The following is a 17,003-nucleotide window of genomic DNA, read 5'->3' on the forward strand; positions in this document are numbered from 1 at the left end:
CTGCTTAGCATTTTTTGAAACGGAAATCCGAAGCTTGTTTGAGTCGTTAGGCTCTCCCGGTTATAATGAATTTATTCAATCAATACCCCGGCTGGGAGAACAAGCTGGGGAGCGGGAATTACGTTTCTGACGATATGGAGAAATATCGGCAACGATTGTTTGGTAGTGAGGCAACGACCTGAGTTCAATCATGATCTAAAAAAACGCGCCCGTACGAAAGAGTCGAAACTTGACAGAGACCGCAAGAAGTTACTGGCAGTCTGACTTAGGTCTTGATCTGAGTTGTTGTAGTCGTTGCAAGCTTTTTCTTAGGAGATCTTGGGCCTGAGCGAGGGAAAACCTACGCCGAGATAACAAAAAAGCTCGCATTTGCGGATCAGATTTTTCCGTGTGAATATCGGCACGGCAAAAACCTCATACTAATCCGTTTCATCCTTCAGACGCCGCTCTCTCACTCTCTCAGTTGCAACATCTGGATGCATTCGTGGACGTCGAGTTAATTTTTTGTTGTGAGCTTTCACGAATAATTTGAGCGAAATTCTCTCATAAAGTAATCTTATAGGAAATTATATTCGCCCCGGATTAGGGCCAGCACTCTCCTTGTTTCTCTTTCACTTCCTGTCTTTTCTCTATTCCCTTTCTAAACCTTATGGTCCACCATCCTCTCATCCGCCAACATAGACGGAGCGATATCTTTGCTTCTCCAACTGTCTCTGGTATAACCGGGGCGTTGACAGCTGGTGCGGGAGCGACAACTGCAACTGCCCTTGCAGAAGCTCAAAATACAGCGAGTAATGGAACTCCGAGTTTAGAAGGGTTAGCAACTGGCGTTGCGGGAGTGTCTACTACCTCCTCTACATCTTCCTCAAGCTCCTTCAAGTCGACAGCTTCTGTATCATCATCCTCATCATCCGCATCCAGTAGCTCCTCCATTTCCATGAGTACAGTTATTGGAGCATGTGTTGGCACTCTGGTCGGAGTTCTTGCTCTCGTGCTTTTGGCTATATGGCTATATAAGCGCAGTGACCCAACGAAAAAGCGCAGACCCAATACTCGCGCCGGTCCAGGGCTCCAGCCTAATTGGAATAAACTTGGTGACGACGATGATAAATGGGAGGGAATGGACAAGAAACCGGAAACCGCGGAGATTGCTCCAATGGAGAAACTTACTATGTTCAAAAAGTCAACGCCCAGCATTCGCACCGCGTATACATCGAAGACTGAAGAGCTGCCTGCCTTTGACTTCGGTTCTCATCCATTCTCTCAGTATCATCCAAATCTTGCGAAAGAACTCGCTTCTGCGGATGAGCCCCCAGTGCCTCCGTTCAGACACAGAGCTGATTCAGCCGCCGTCTCTTGGGACGGAGATACTATCGGTGGAGCTTCCTTCCTTTCTGCTCCGTCGAAGCGTATGTCTGGTGCCATGTCTCCTACAGTAGAAATCGCTAGACCAACTCCCGCACTTACTAATTCGGAGCCTCATCGTTGGGAATCTGCAGAGGTGGTGAACCTTGAGGGACACGTAGCTGAAGTCATTGACCCTCAGGATTCAGAAAATCCATTTGAACATCCCATGGAACGGAGGAAGAGTCAGCACAACCCGTTCTTCGGTTCTAGCTCTAGCGAAGTCCCTATTGCCAAAGACTATAAGGGCAAGGGTAGAGCACGAGAACTCACACCTCTTCCGCCGATACCAGTCAGCAATCCTTTCGTTGACGATAGCGAAAATTTGGATAAAACCCCTACTCGTCCGACCTTCAATCATCAAGTCATTGGATCTGTGTCGTCAATATCTTCCAATGACCGTGCCATTCAGTCCCTTATTGCCGCTCTGGACACCACTCCTGAAGAAGTACATGCAAGGCTGAAGGTAGCGGAACCTTCTCTTGCTTCAGATACTGCCGACTCCATTTATACGTCTGCTGAATACAATTCTGAAGACGAGGACGCGGAGGAAGACGTTACGAATTCCTTCCCTCTGCCCCCTGGTTCTGATCATTCTGGTCACTCTTTCGATTAAAGCGATTGCACTCGTCCCCTCGAGCCATGCACCGTGCTAACATCGCACCTCCACACACATACCACATTCTTCATACCGTTTATTCACTTGTGCTGGTTTCTTTGTTTGCTTAAGATCTGGCATCGACGGTGTCCCATCATACCACCTTTTCACTACCTTTTTCATCAATCTATTTCATCGGTAGTTTCATGCCGACACTGTTTTCCTCTGACATTGTAAAGATATATCCGATTTTTTTGCTGAACTCCATTTCAGACGTCTTTTGCACGATCTCTGTCCAAGGTTGCTGTCCACTTATTTATTTAGTTAATTACTTTTTGTGTTCGTCTCAAGTTCTTTCCAGCCACGGCACTCTTAGATGCTTAATTTGCCCTCGATAGTACTCTTCCCCGTGGTTCGTAGCTGCTTGATTTTAGGTGTTCTGCCTCGCCTGGTCTTTCCAAAGCGCATGTACTTCACTTGAACGTGTAAATAATACCATATACATATGTTATGCCCTTCCTTAGGCGCAAATGATGTTGGAGGTAGCAGAAGCTCGCGAATGCGCCCCGTTAATCTCAAGGATTGACAACTGTCTTTCCCAAAATGCACACAAAGTTCGTAATCTGTTCAACAATATGCACAAGCTATAAAAACCTTGTTAAGTACTCAACGTTGTCAACATTCATATTATTGACACAGGAAATTTCCTAGAGAAAGAGCGAAAGCGATAACAATAACTGCATCAGGCAATGAACAGCAAAAAGATGACGGAGTGAGAGTGCGATGAGAAAGGAGGTATATGTACGATTCTAAAAGCTAGAAATATCCAAAAGAATTAATCCAACAGGTCGAGAAATATTAGCAAGTAAATGCGGCGAAGGAAGCACCCGAGCCAGTGTACGAAAAAGAGACTATACGGAAGTCCGAAAGCCTAAGCAAAATCCTAAGTGATACTTGAAGAAATGAATTATATGTACGTAGCTGTTAATGCAAATGTAGTTGTAAAAGATAAATTTACAAGAAGGAGTAAGACAAACGACACGGGATGCGCTGAGGTACCAATCCAAACACAGAACACAAGAAGAAAGGAAGAAGAGAAGATCGCCCATCCAGCTACGTGCCTCATATCAGTTTCGAGCTCACGCATCCAGTCTCAAACTATCAACACTCCCATTTAAGTCACCCAGATGACGTTCGTCTAACGGATGCATCCATAACAAGCTCCCCGGACTCCCTGGAGTCCCTGTGCCTTCAAAGCTGGTTGTGGCACCATCATCCTCATTCCCCGGCTCTGCGCTAGCTGTAGCTTTCGTTGTCTCTAGTTTGAGCGGGTGATGGTGCGAGTCGGATGGAGAGCGGGATAAAGAAGTGACATGCGAGAGGTTGTCTGGGCGAAGATTAGCACGGACGGTAGGATCAGGATCCAAGTCTAGTAGACGGTCTTCATCTTCGGAGATGATACTATCCTCTTCAGGACCTCCAGCATCGTAAAATGTGGTATTTCCGACTACAGCTTCATCTTCGTATTCGTATTCAGAATGAAGAGAGTGATGGGAGGAATTAGGATGTTTAACATGAGAGGAAGCAAGGTCAGGGTCAGGATACAAGGAGTCATGATCATCGGATGAATAGGTGTGAGTCAAGTGGGAGAAACTTGTCGATCCAAGTCTGGAGCGGGAGATAGAAGCAGAAGCATCATATAGATTGTGTCGGGGATCAGGTATCGATTTTGGGAATGGAGTGGAAGGATGTGCTTCCATCATGGGGGTTTGCATCGACTGGCGCCACTTGGATTCGCTTGCATCAAGCTCAAAGTTTTCTGCATCTTCACTTTCTTGGCTTGGTCGAACTTTCAGTTTTCTATTATACTGCACACGATTTGTTTCAAAAGAAGATAGATCGTCCAGCTCTGATGACGCTGATTGCTCCCCGGTCCTTGTCGTACCCTCCGCTTCCTCATGCATCAGCAAGGACATATTGTCCGGCGGAAGAGGGAATATTGAGGGCGGCCTTGACGATGAGGCGGAGGACAGTGGGGGTGACTCAGAAGATGTTCGTGAATTTATCTTGCTTGTTTTCCGGAACTCGATCTGACTATCGAGAAAACTGATATTAGTAGTAAGAGGATTGTGGTATACACCATTCGCGTTCGGCTTCAGTCCGTCGGTCATCTTCGCCATCCCAAGGGTAGCGTCGATGGCTCCACTTGCCTCAGACAGAGCCTCTTCTAGTTGCTCGATCCTCCGCAGAGCTTCCTCTGCTCTCATTTCCGCTTCCGCTTCAACCCTAGCCTTATCCCGCTGAGCGACATGCAACGCTTGGCGAAGTTTGTAGTTTGAAGTTTTGATCTCGTTCAAAACACACAATTTTCCCTCCGCTTGCATGAGACGTGCCTCTGCCTCGTCCAACTTCGATATCAGTCCGGCCTTTGCCTTGTGGAGGCCTTTTATTTCTTCTATGAACTTTAAATCTTCCCGCTTCCGGCCCCGAACTTCCTTCAATCGATCCTCCACTTCTTCCAGCTGCAGCTTCAGTTGCAACTTCTCCTGTTCCCAACTTTCCTGTTTGTTCTCAGCCAATGTAAGGGCTGCCCTAAGTTCAGCATTTTCCACTCTCAAGACACGTGTAGTACGTTGAGCGTCAGATAGCGCTGCAAGGAGAGCAGACGTCTCAATTGAGTGTTGATCTTTGAGCAATTGAACCTCAGAAGGTGGAGCACCATTGACTGACGAAGATGGAGCCAATGATGTTGTGGTGGGGAGGTTCAAGGTTGAGGATGAAGATGAAAATTTTTGTTGTTGATTCTGACTTTGCATAAGATATTCCCTCGCCGCTTGCGCAGGGGCAGAAGGACCAAGACTCGTACTGAGGCTCGTGGGAGCTGTCGAGGCGCTACGAACGCTTCCGCTCCTTATTGACGCAGACCGAACGGACCCTCCAGATCGCGCGGAGATCGCAGAAGCGGCTACGGAGGCTGAACGAGGGTGTGGGGTGTGGATATTTGAGGGATAAGGAGGACTGGGGCTGTGAGAATTCGGAGAGTTGGGAGAGTACGAAATGTCGGATGCGTAGGAAACAGGTCTGAAACGAGCACGGACAGGGCTGCTGGGTACAGATAAGGAAGGAGAAGAGTTGGAGTCCAAGTACGGATGAGACCGTTGTGAAGAGATTGAATCAGAATCATGAGATTGAGAGGCAAGTAGTCCAGCGGCTTTGAACGCCTTGGCTGTACGTGGACCAAGCCATTCTGTGATTGGCGGACGTTGCTGAACGTTTCGTTGGGATGAAGGTCGCACATCGCCAGCTTCACTCTGAGTCTTGTCGTGATCCCCGAATTGACTGAGACTTCGGGTGTGAGATTTATAGTTCTGCCTGCGAATGAGGAAACTTGAATCCCTTCGGCTGGTGATGAGACCAGCTCCGGAAGCTTGTCTCGGAGATTGTTCATCAACACTCATACTTCTTGTTCTGGTACGAGCAGCAGAGAATGTATTGCGACCAACAGATGCAGATGCAGATGCAGATGCGGTCATATTCGTCTCCTGTCTTGGGGCAGACACCGAGCTTCCTGGCCGCGATATGGATGCGGCAAAAGATCTGGAGTCATCAGAGCCTGTGCTTCGTATGTATGCCGGTCGCATAAGCCCTAGATGGCTAACATTTTTAATGCGCATACTAGAATGAGGGGTGGAAGCATGTTGAGGAAGTGATGATGACGAAGTCTGGCCTGTCGTTGTGGGGTACAACGGAAAGTCATTGACTCCAGGAGAAGGTGACGCAGATCCAGCGCTTGGAGAAAGACTTGGTGGTGGAAGATTATTTGGGCTCAGAAATGCGGCTAACGCAGAGTCAACCTGCAGTGCACTGTGCACCTGAGCCTGAATTGAGGATGGGGAGCGAGGTAGGTGTAGAGACGATGCAGAAGCAGAAGGTGAACGTGGATGAGGTGACGGCGAAGGTGATGGTGAAAAGGATGGTGACGGTGACGTTGAATGGGAAACGGAGGGTGGGGGAGAATCGAAAGTGGGCAACGCCGGCAGATGTTTGGACAACGACTCAGCCAGTGATATTCCTGACATTCCAGATGTATCGGCTTCTACGATTGTAGATAAATCGACTCCTCCACCATCGATCGTTTCAGGAGAACCTGGAGTACAATCCGTTAATATCTGATTTCATTGCAAGGAAAAGCAAATATACTTGAACGAATATCCATCACTGGTGCCGACTTGTCCCCTTCTTGCTGTTTCTTTGTGAGATCCCTACTGTCCCTACTCACACTCCTGCTCCCTGCCTTCTTTCCCAATGTCATAGACCGACGGACGATGTCGAATGAGGACGTTGACGGACTAGTATCGCTTCCACCACTATGTATGTTCAGCGACGACCTCGAGGGCATTAAATTAATTGAAGGCCTTGAAGCGGGCAAGTTCAGGGAAGGCCTTGAGGGAGACACCTGCACAGACTTCGCCTGGGATGAAGTGGGAGCAAAGAGTGTCCTCAGAGAGCGCAGAGTAGGAATTCCTGTGCGTCCGCCACCTGAACCATTAGAAGTGGACATACTGTTTTTCGACGAGCTCGGTTTAAACGAAGAAGGGGTCGACATTTGACAACAAAACCAGCTGCGACCTTCTCAGAAGGAAACATAACCTGAAAAAACATAAGGAAACTTACCTTGTGTTACATAGATAGAATTAACTTGCAATAGGCCCTTCCACTTCCCCTATATATGTAGGCAGCGTCAAGATGCCTTAGGATGGTCGAATTGAACAACTTGACGCCCATTTAATTTCAGCGGCCGGTTATAAAATACCGGTTTCTCAATATTACCATCATGGCCTTGAAGGGAATCAAAGTAGTCGAGGTATAATTTTTACACTCTGACGGCGAGTCTTTTAAACCATCTGCTCTCTAGTTTGCTGGTCTTGCCCCAGGACCTTTCGCAGGTCTTATTTTAGCAGACAACGGGGCGACTGTCGTTCGAATTGACAAACCATTCTCATCCTCGTCTCCAGATATATTATGTAGAAACAAACGGTCGCTAGCTATCAATCCCAAAACGCGCAGTGGCCTTGATGTTTTGAAGAAATTGATCGCGTCCTCCGATGTCCTTATTGACCCCTTCCGGCCAGGTGTGATGGAACGCCTAGGACTTGGACCAGACGTATTTTTGGATACAAATGGCAAGGTAGGTCTCAATAAGAAGCTCATATATGCCAGAATAGCTGGGTATGTACCAATCAATACTCAGGTTGGTCGTACTCTACTTAAAGAATCTTCAGCTTTCCGAGAACCGGTATGCATTCAACGAATCCCAATTCTGAGCATGTTCATTTAGTCAAGCAGGGTCTCATAAAAACATGGCCGGTGTGCACAGCTTTCAGGATGTTCTTCGTGAAAATTAAAGCAGAGTCAGGACACGATATCAACTATCTCGCTCTGAGCGGAATATTATCCGTAAGTAAGGATTTGAGCAATTGCTACTTTCTAATCTTCATTCTTCGAAAGATGCTTCCCGGCAGTCACGATCGCCCTACCTTCCCCCTAAATCTTCTTGCCGACTTTGCCGGTGGAGGTTTGATCTGCGCTCTTGGAATCATATTAGCACTCTTCGAACGCAATTCAAGTGGTTGTGGGCAAGTTGTTGATGTGGATATGGTGTGTCGAACTTGATGCGTCTTCGTTGTGGTCTTTTAGCAATCTACGTAGGTGTCTGGTGCCCGATACGTTTCGTCTTTCCCTCTCATTCACACCCTCAATCCATCTACCGGCACATTCGCCAGGGACCGCGGTGACAATCTTCTCGATGGTGGTGCGCCGTTCTATAACATTTATCCGTGTAAAGACGGCGCCTGCATGTCGGTGGGGTGCTTGGAGCCCCAGTTCTTCAAGACCTTCATCGAGCACTTCGTCAAGGCGCTTCCCAATGATTTCAAGCAACAATACAGATGGAACCCCGATCCTTTCATTCAATTTGATCGTGATGCTTGGCCCAAACTCAAGAATTTCTTGGAACTCGGTTTCAAAACAAAGACTCGTGATGAATGGGCCACAGTGTTCATGAGTTGGTGTAATTCTGTGTTTTAGATTGATATCTATTGAACGTTTCTGCTATAGACACTGACGCATGTGCAATACCGATACTTACTCCTAAAGAATCAAGTAAGGTAGAGGAATTTGGGCAACAATCTGTACCACTTCCTCACCCCAGAATTCTGAGTAAAAAACAGAACACAACAACAATGGTCATCGATTCAGATACAATCGAGCTTCCGCCTGGACAGCATACTGAGGAGATCCTCGAAGAGCTTGGACTTACGAATAGTGAATATCAAAGGCTGGTGCAGGACGGTGCGATAGAAGTTTCGAGATCCAAATTATGATTGTGTAGCCCAGTACACAGCGTTGTAGATTTCCTATTCAATGGCAATGGTCATGAGATCGTGAAAGCCTTGTTCTCACTATCAACTCGACTTCAACTTCAACCACAACCACCATCTTTGATAATGGCATTGAAGGGAAAGAAGGTGATCGAGGTACGTTTCGAACCGAACGGACTACACGCGCTTCCCTACACCAGATCTTCCAGTTTGCTGGTTTAGCGCCTGCCCCTTTCGCTGGACTTGTACTGTCTGACAACGGTGCATCTGTGATCCGTGTCAATCGTCCCTCGGCTAGTACACTGGATGTTCTTTGTCGAGGAAAACGTTCAATCGCTATCAACTCGAAAATTCCCAGCGGAAGGGAACTTTTGAAGAGATTAGTTGCGTCTTCAGATGTCCTGATCGATCCATTCCGGCCTGGTGTAATGGAACGTCTGGGATTAGGACCTGACGTCTTTCTAGGAGATTCTGGGATGAATCGACGACTGGTGTATGCCAGAATAGTAGGGTATATTACAAGCCATTTTTTTCGTGACCCGTGGATATTAATGCTTGACCTTGAATGTTGAACAGTTTCCCAAGGACTGGTAAGAATTGGTTTCAATGCTTGTTCTTAACAACTTATGAACGACCTGCAGGTCCATACAAAGATATGGCTGGTAAGAGATTTTAATGAACCGTCAATCAATTCATCTCAGTCTCGATGGTTCCTTTAGGTCACGATCTCAACTACCTTGCATTGAGTGGTGTCCTTTCTGTACTTACGCGTTAGTATGTTCTGTTCGATGGGTACTAATGTACCTTCAAGATGCTTCCGGGTTCCGTAGACAAGCCAAGTTTCCCCCTCAATCTCCTTGCTGACTTTGCAGGAGGGGGGATGTATTTAGCTACTAAAATTCTACTTGCATTACTGGAACGCAATGAAAGCAATCAAGGTCAAGTAGTGGATGTGGACATGGTTATTATCATTATCTCAAATGAACAGGACGTCTTCGACTAATCATATACCTAATAGGTCACTGGCACACGTTATGTATCCACTTCTCCTTTGATCCATCGTCTCAATCCTTCGACTGGAAGGTTTGCAGCCGAGCGAGGCGCAAATCTGCTCGACGGTGGAGCACCGTTTTACGACGTATATTTATGCAGGGATGGTGGTCTAATGACGCTGGCCTGCATAGAACCACATTTCTTCAAGATTTTCATCGAAAAGTTCCTCGAAGCATTGCCAGAACATTTTGTGCTTTCGGACGAATGGCGAGAGTTTCCTGCAGCTGTCGCACATGCAGATCGGAAATCATGGCCTAAACTCAAACAGTTTCTAATGAGTGGATTTTCCCTGCGAACTAGGAACGATTGGGCAGATATTTTTTTTGGTGGGGTACACTAAAGTCAAATTTTTCAGCACATACTGATTTTTTGAATTTTATACTCTCAAGCAACTGATGCGTGTTGCGTCCCCGTATTAACGCCGGAAGAGGCAGCGCAGAAAAGCACATCTAGCAGTAGGGAGGCTGGGTCATGCCTGCTCAATCCAGGCCAGCACACGAAGGAGGTGCTTACTGCAGAACTTGGACTCACAGAGAATGAATATGAAGACCTACTCGACGAGGGTGTTATAAGCCAATGTTCCGGAGACTGAATACCAGTTGAATGTGGAATACCTAGATTGAGCACTTCAGCGACCCGACGGTTTTTGATTGGCTTATGTATATGATGCATGACCGGGTCCCCAGAGACACCTTTCCATATTCACGTGAAAATAGTCTATATCATAATCACATGCGCATGTAACTTATAACTGTCCGGCGACTTGCCCCAGAGTAACTTTCACTGTCATTTCTTTACATTCACGATGGCTTCTAAACAACTGAAAATTTTCACTAGAGAAGAGGTCGCCAAGGTATGCTCGTCAATCAGGACTTCACCTCCAGAAACTGCATCTCCCCACAGCATAACAAACAGGATGATCTTTGGATAATAATTGACGCTAAAGTGTATGACCTTACGCGGTTTGTTGGGATGCACCCGGGCGGAATCGCTGCCCTCACTGACGAGGAAGTTGGTACGTAGATTTCCTCCTGTTCAGACTACATTAGCTCAAGACGTGTGTTAAGCTGGTCAAGATGCAACGGATCAATTCTTTGCTCTTCATCGCTTTGAAATTCTTCTGAAACCCCAGTATCAACGTCTTATCATTGGTAACATCGAAGGCGAGGAAGCTGCTTTGCATCCGCCAAACATAGGAGATATCAGCAAGGTTCCTTATGCTGAACCAACATGGCTGACGGAGGGGTACTATAGCCCATACTATACGGAGGTATGTAGGCCCCAATCTGAATTTTCATTTCCCTCATCCCAATTCCAATAGAATCATCGAGAACTTCAGAGGGCAGTCCGTAGATTCACAGACGAGTATCTGGTGCCCGACGCCTTGGTACGCCTTTATTCCTAAATCACCTCAATTTCTACCTAGATTCTCATATATCTCTTCACAGGCCAGAGAAGAAGATGGAAAGAGACCAGATCAGAAGGTTTTGGATAAGATGGCGTATGTCTGGCGCTTCTAGCCCGAGTAAACTTGGTAGCTCACTTAGTCTTCAGTGAGTTGGAACTTCACGCCATGCGATTGGGTCCGGGTAAACATCTGCAAGGGCGTACCCTGATGGGTGGCATTGTCAAGCCTGAAGAATTTAACTACTTCCATGAAGTAATCGTTTTAACATCCTCCGAAATGCTTTACTCATGTCCTCTTAGCTGGTCGTCATGCAGGAAATGGTTCGCTGTGGAGCTCGTGGATACGGCGATGGTGCGCATGCCGTGGATACACTCTGACTCGTATTCACATTCTCATTGTAGGCTTACTCGGAGGGAAAGTCATTGGTCTCCCTCCTGTTCTTAATTTCGGCAGCCAAGAGCTGAAAGATCGCGTGGTCCCGGAGGTTCTTGCCGCAAAAAAATTTATCTGTTTAGCGATTTCCGAAGCGCATGCAGGTAGTGATGTTATGGGACTGCAAACTACAGCCGTTAAAAGCGAAGATGGGAAAGAATGGATCATCAATGGTGCGTCTTTTCTCCAGTGATTATATCCAATATGATTTCATGTCGAATATGAATAGGATCCAAAAAGTGGATCACCAATGGAACGTTAGTATAATCTACTTTCGATGTCACTGCACTTGACGGCTCATAACATTTTGCAGCTTCGCAGATTACTTCACCGTTGGGTGTAAAACTGAGGTATGATGCTCTTGAATCAATTCACCCTCGTTTGATATATATATATATTTTACCAGGATGGTTTTACTGTCATTCTCGTCGAGAGGGGACCAGGTATTGAAACACGTCAAATCAAGACAAGTTATTCCACGACTGCCGGAACAGCGTTCATAACATTTGATAATGCTCGTGCGCCTGTTGGAAACACGTTGGGTGAAGAAGGTGGAGGAATTTTCGTAATGCTTAGGTGCGTTCTTTCTGGTCATTACTCTGTAGAGATGCTTAGCCGTTTGTTAGTAATTTCAACCATGAGCGATGGGTGATGTGTTGCGCTTCAGCTCGTGCTCAAAGAGGGATAGGTGAGCATATTTTCATTTCAAGTTATATGGCTATCATTACTGATAGTTCCTGTAGTTGAGGAATGTCTCAAGTAAGACAACCCTTTCGTTTCGTGTGCCTTTCCTCCGCCAAACTTCTGCCAATGTCTCTCAGATGGACTTCACAACGGAAGGCTTTTGGAAAACCATTAAACTCTTTGGCAACAGTTCGTGCCAAGCTCGCAGCGATGATACAACGGGCAGAAAGTAAGTCTAGTAATCAATCAAGACTTCAGTACGTACTTCTCAAACATAACAGGTGTACAGAATTGGCTCGAGAGCATAACATACCAGATGTGCAATATGGTATATCTTATGTATCCAATATTAACTCATATCTGATACTACCTTGTGTAACAGTCATACAAGCAACAAGCTAGTAAACTCGCCGGGTACGCCCTCTGTTTCTCAAATCCGGTGTCTGTTTCTCACGAATTCATGAAAACAGTCAAATCGCCCTTCTAAAGAGCTACTCTACCTCCTGTGCTCAGGAAACCGCCAGAGATGCTGTTCAGCTCTTTGGTGGAAGAGGTATCACCAAAACAGGTATGGGAAGACTCATTGAACACGTATGTGATCAGGTTCTCTCTGACGAGGCTCATTCTTACCGTTATCCTTTCAGTATCACCGTACAATTCCTTTCGATGCCCTGCTCGGGGGAGCAGAGGACGTCCTGAGTGATCTTGGAGTACGTCAAGCTCTGCGCTCTATGCCTCATGACGCTAGACTATAAGACGTCGTACATGATGTAATAGTGGAACAGTTGTCGACTTTAATTAACATTATTAGATTTCTAATGTCGTTGCATGGGCAGATTTTTGTTTTACGAATAGATTCATTTCATTATGGTTTTGTTAAGGAAAATTTTACTGTACATGAGTAGAGTATGAAATAATTTTGAACGTATCATTCGATGTGAACTAGAGTTTACAACAGAGACATACTCAAACCGATATGTACACCAAGAGAGAGAGATCAAAATCAAGCGTACTGCATCTGATTCGAGTATATGTCCGTCATGGGCTCTGACCTCTCTACCTCATTTTGAAACTGGGCAAGCCAGCTGTAACCTGTGGGATGATCAGAAGCAAGCAATAAGGCAGATATCGTCACACTTACCAGAGACGGTTACATCTTGCCATATCGATTGGTCGTTCATGGAATGGAACCTCATCAGCTCGTCGTCGCTTGGCATAGATCCCAGGTAGTCCATGACGTTTGGATCATAGGCAGATCCTTGCAATGCGACATTGTCGGGCACAAACGGATCAATGGCACCACCAGATGGTGCGAATTGATCAAACGACATTGCCGCTGTAGAAGGCGGGGGTGACAGGGAATGCGTAGTAGTCGCAGGTGACGCATACGCTGATGTATGATTAATACCATTGCTAGTATAATCAACGGATTCGGATTCGGCATTGGGGGTTGACGATTTGTTGCGATTCGATTTCCTTCGAAACTTGTTATGACCCGGAGAGTTCAGTTCAGCAACCATGGGCGAGGCAATTAGGCTTTTTAAAAAACGAGCGTATAACTTGGGACCGTGACGATTGTCGATAGCAATTTCGGGGGTACTGAAAAAATCAATGACGCTCTGGACACGGAAACGTATAGCGGCACGTTTTGAGGCATCGATATAAGCCGCGAATTTAGGCTGAAGGAGTTTGACCAAGAACGCAGCAGCAAACGCGACGAAAACACTCTGTGCTTCTGGCCCGTGACGAATGAATATTCCTACCTACAGGTCAGGACACTATAAGCTCTTCAATTTAGTAGAATCGCTTACTTTGCTCAGGACGACCGATATCCTCAACCATGGTCTGTACGATGTCGTTTGCCGCGTTCATGCATCGATCCAAAAATGGGTTGTCATTTGAACTGTTTTTCCCAAATGCATGTTGAAAACCGTATGAAAGCACGATTAATCGGGCGTAACCAAACGCCAACTTCAAAAGACCAAGACGGAAATGGCCAGGAGGATCATTCTTGTCAACGTTCTCGTCTAAGATAGGGAACCATTTGGTTTGAAGCGCAAGAAATTCTTCATCTGTCTCCGCTGCGATTTTGACGAAATCTACATCCTTTGAATTTTTTAGTGAAGACTGTCATACAGATACAGCTTGAAAGAATTTCTACCTTGTTTAATCCTGTTGCGTGGTCAGGATCATTGTAGATTTTTGAACGGAAATTCGACATGACTTTTAATTCTGAGTTGTAACAGCAGAGTTGAATATCGAAATTTTTCATGTTATATGGTGATAATTTCCACCAATCTTCTGAATGATTTGCTATATAATCGTTGTTGCTGATGATAGGGGGCTTCCCATTTTGAGAACCAGTACTACGGTCTAAATTGAAGCAGTTCAGCCAAACTCTCGTCCGATTAAGTTGCTCGCGGGCATGCATTTCATTCTGGGGTTTAGCAGTATTAGGAAGATGAAGGTTTAGTTCTGTTGCGATCCTAGTAAAGATGAGTGAATACGACTAGTTGTACAGATACTGGTCCTTTACCTGATTGCTACACCCAGATATAGCCATCCTCGAGACTCCTCCCACCGTTTGAGAGGCGGCGGATATAGGCTCAATAGTATGTAAGCAATACACATTTCGATGTTCTTCGGACCACCAATCAAAGCGGTGCCTGCAGCCAGTTGGGCATAGTTCATGATTTGAACATATAGACCAGGTTTTTCGTCATAAAACCGGGACGAGATAGCACATACTAGGTTAGGAATCAACACAACTTTCCCCAATTCCCTGGCAAGAAACTCACTTGTAGTGAAAAGAAAAGGACTACGATAGACCGTCTTTTGAGCGGTATATAGCACCGGATCGACGATGGAAACGGAAGGATTGACCAAATCGAAGAAACTATCAGAAAGTGAGTGCCCGAACTGACATCAACGACACACGTTCGCACAAACATTTTGAACAGCTTTTCGGCATCGGATGGCGTGATTATGCCCCTGGCCAATATATGTGGCAGTTGTGGAAGATTTGTCGTTTGAGTTCTGGCAGGGTCAGGACCAGGACCTAGAGATAAATCATACGTTTCGAAGCGTATTAAGGATTAGGTATCTGGGACGCACTAGGCCTAAAAAAATTGGCATTGGCAACGCCAGTTTCCGCTCCGGGTTCATCTGTCTCTACTTCAGATTTACTTCCCCGTTCCCTGATGTTTTTGTAGCTCAACTCTGCCATGAGTCCAAAAGGAACGGCTTCGTTGGGTATGGTGACCGATTTTCCAGTTGATTCTTTCTTCTTAAAGCCAGAGATACTCCCAGCACTAGAACTAGACAACCTCTTGCCCATCGGTCGTTTAATTTCCGACCCCTGAGGACTCCGTTCTTCGCCCTCATCGTCTACGACGGCGAATTCATATTCCCCGTTGCTTCGAGGGGCATCTAGACTGCTGTCCGTATCGCCTCCACTATCCGAAAGACTCTCGGGATCTTGCTCGACGATGTAACTTTTTGGCATACTGGCGCCACCGATACCGATGAAGCCTCCAAACTCTGCCAAGCTTTCGCGAGCCTTGGCTATCCAATCCTCGACGTCTTGATTGGCACCAGGACTAACCTGAGTCGCAGAAGCAAGATCCGAGCTGAAATAAGCAGAATCATGGGTAGAAGACGGCGACAATATTGGCGGTGAAGAAGATTCAGACAATCCAGCGGAATGTAAAGAAATTTTTTGTTTGTTGGCTTCCTCAAGCTTGGCCAGCTTGGCCATCAGTTTCTGGATTTCATCCGCCTGCTTTTGGATCTCGTTCAGAAGATGTTCCCGTTTTCTGGATAAAGAAAAACATGAGTAATGAATCATGATGAGACGTGCGGTAATAGCAATTTACGGAGGAGTCCGGCGTTTCTTCCGTCCAGGAATCACGCATTCATGGCCACCATTCAGACATCGTTTGCAAGGATCGGTATCCGTTTTGAACTCACAGCGGACCTTGACATTCTTCGTTAACATAGAAACGGGCAAGTTGGAAATGCTCTTCCTACCTTCAACGTCTTACACCTCTGACAAGCGCCACTTTGAGTGTGAAAACCTATGAGCATGATAAGGAACATTGTACAGTAAAACACGTACGGCTTTGTAGCCTTCTCTTTCGCTTCCACCGCATCAATGTCCTCGTCGTCTCCGCCCTCATAGTTGTGGTCGTTCATTCGAGGTCTCTTTCCTTTTGGACCCCGAACAGACGAGGACGCTCTCTCGTTGGGTCGGTCTGAGATTACATTTGTTTGAAGACTAAGAGAAGTCGGGCCAATTATTGGCGGAGGAGAAAGCGACAATGCAGGACGTTGAGTTCTCATGGAATCAACAGTATTTGCGAAACTTGTGTCGTAGGGGGTAGAGACGCCTTTGAAATGCTGCTGCTGCTGGATGGCTGATGAGCCCGGGAGGAAATTATTTGAAACGGAAGCATTTTGAGAGCGCGTCGAATTGAATTCGTAACCTTGATTTAAGGTGTAGGGAGACGTGGACGATTGAATGCTTGGGTTGAAAGGGTAGTCGTTAGGAATACTCTGGGAGAAATTCGGGTACTGTCTGTACTGTGAATCATTGGATTGGAGCTGCTGATAATCGTACTCCTGCTCGAGCTGGACCTGAGGCTGGTTGAACGCGGTGTTCCATTGACGATGGATGTAATGATCGTTCATGAGGGTAGCTGAAAAAGGATAGATTTTGGCTTTGTGGATTGATCAAAAGATTGAAAAAGCATACGTCGATGAGCTTCTGTCAATGAAGTCCAGATCTTCTCACAGTTGCTATCTGTAAGCAACACACTGAGTTTGGTTTTGTGAAGTGGAGAGGGAACCAAGCTCAGATTTCATACAACTGACAATTGCAGCTCTTCTTTCGTTTCCGATAAAGATTCCATCGTTCACAACCGAGTGCCCAATTATTTGTACCCTAAATAACATTTGGTGGCTGTGCTTACATAAACACACGTGCTGGCTGTGCTCAGCAAAGCGCTGTGCGGTGTGATTTTGAACCTTCTTCTTCAAAGTATCT

General features: G+C 46.2%; 6 protein-coding genes across 6 annotated transcripts; 4 read left to right on the top strand and 2 right to left on the bottom strand.

Moving 5' to 3' along the window:
• Positions 1-649: 649 nt before the first annotated feature.
• C8R40DRAFT_1070690 (uncharacterized protein) lies at positions 650-2,020 on the top strand (the record flags this gene model as incomplete). Its single annotated transcript, XM_046226254.1, has 1 exon — positions 650-2,020. One exon carries the CDS (start codon positions 650-652, stop codon positions 2,018-2,020), a length of 1,371 nt encoding a protein of 456 aa, XP_046084941.1.
• A 1,121-nt stretch (positions 2,021-3,141) lies between these two features.
• Positions 3,142-6,563, bottom strand: C8R40DRAFT_1172192 (uncharacterized protein; the record flags this gene model as incomplete). The annotated part of the gene is made up of 2 exons (XM_046231823.1): positions 3,142-6,149; positions 6,203-6,563. 2 exons carry the CDS (start codon positions 6,561-6,563, stop codon positions 3,142-3,144), a joined length of 3,369 nt encoding a protein of 1,122 aa, XP_046084942.1.
• A 251-nt stretch (positions 6,564-6,814) lies between these two features.
• Positions 6,815-8,432, top strand: C8R40DRAFT_1112047 (CoA-transferase family III). The gene is made up of 8 exons (XM_046228397.1): positions 6,815-6,866; positions 6,918-7,231; positions 7,285-7,298; positions 7,349-7,369; positions 7,419-7,459; positions 7,511-7,660; positions 7,712-8,066; positions 8,120-8,432. The coding sequence occupies exons 1-8, from the start codon at positions 6,837-6,839 to the stop codon at positions 8,383-8,385; spliced, it is 1,191 nt and encodes a 396-aa protein (XP_046084943.1). The 5' UTR covers positions 6,815-6,836; the 3' UTR covers positions 8,386-8,432.
• Positions 8,433-10,176, top strand: C8R40DRAFT_1112054 (CoA-transferase family III domain-containing protein). The gene is made up of 8 exons (XM_046228398.1): positions 8,433-8,538; positions 8,592-8,893; positions 8,959-8,972; positions 9,024-9,044; positions 9,102-9,142; positions 9,194-9,343; positions 9,401-9,761; positions 9,825-10,176. Exons 1-8 carry the CDS (start codon positions 8,509-8,511, stop codon positions 10,025-10,027), a joined length of 1,122 nt encoding a protein of 373 aa, XP_046084944.1. The 5' UTR covers positions 8,433-8,508; the 3' UTR covers positions 10,028-10,176.
• Positions 10,177-12,810, top strand: C8R40DRAFT_1112059 (peroxisomal acyl-CoA-dehydrogenase). Its single transcript, XM_046228399.1, has 18 exons — positions 10,177-10,288; positions 10,339-10,450; positions 10,503-10,705; positions 10,757-10,822; positions 10,884-10,936; positions 10,990-11,095; positions 11,143-11,194; positions 11,245-11,448; positions 11,505-11,532; positions 11,589-11,625; positions 11,682-11,851; positions 11,902-11,963; positions 12,019-12,034; positions 12,097-12,188; positions 12,241-12,287; positions 12,342-12,373; positions 12,430-12,550; positions 12,604-12,810. Exons 1-18 carry the CDS (start codon positions 10,241-10,243, stop codon positions 12,712-12,714), a joined length of 1,560 nt encoding a protein of 519 aa, XP_046084945.1. The 5' UTR covers positions 10,177-10,240; the 3' UTR covers positions 12,715-12,810.
• Positions 12,811-16,869, bottom strand: C8R40DRAFT_1149241 (uncharacterized protein). Its single transcript, XM_046229532.1, has 12 exons — positions 16,713-16,869; positions 16,077-16,656; positions 15,989-16,019; positions 15,835-15,935; positions 15,074-15,774; positions 14,909-15,017; positions 14,758-14,855; positions 14,496-14,706; positions 14,121-14,445; positions 13,771-14,065; positions 13,101-13,718; positions 12,811-13,051 (listed from the first exon to the last, which is right to left on the bottom strand). The coding sequence occupies exons 2-12, from the start codon at positions 16,646-16,648 to the stop codon at positions 12,963-12,965; spliced, it is 3,150 nt and encodes a 1,049-aa protein (XP_046084946.1). The 5' UTR covers positions 16,649-16,656; positions 16,713-16,869; the 3' UTR covers positions 12,811-12,962.
• Between the last annotated feature and the right edge of the window lie 134 nt (positions 16,870-17,003).

Source organism: Lentinula edodes (assembly GCF_021015755.1).
Source record: "Lentinula edodes strain Le(Bin) 0899 ss11 chromosome Unknown C8R40scaffold_24, whole genome shotgun sequence".
NCBI classification, from domain to species: Eukaryota; Fungi; Basidiomycota; class Agaricomycetes; order Agaricales; family Omphalotaceae; genus Lentinula; species Lentinula edodes.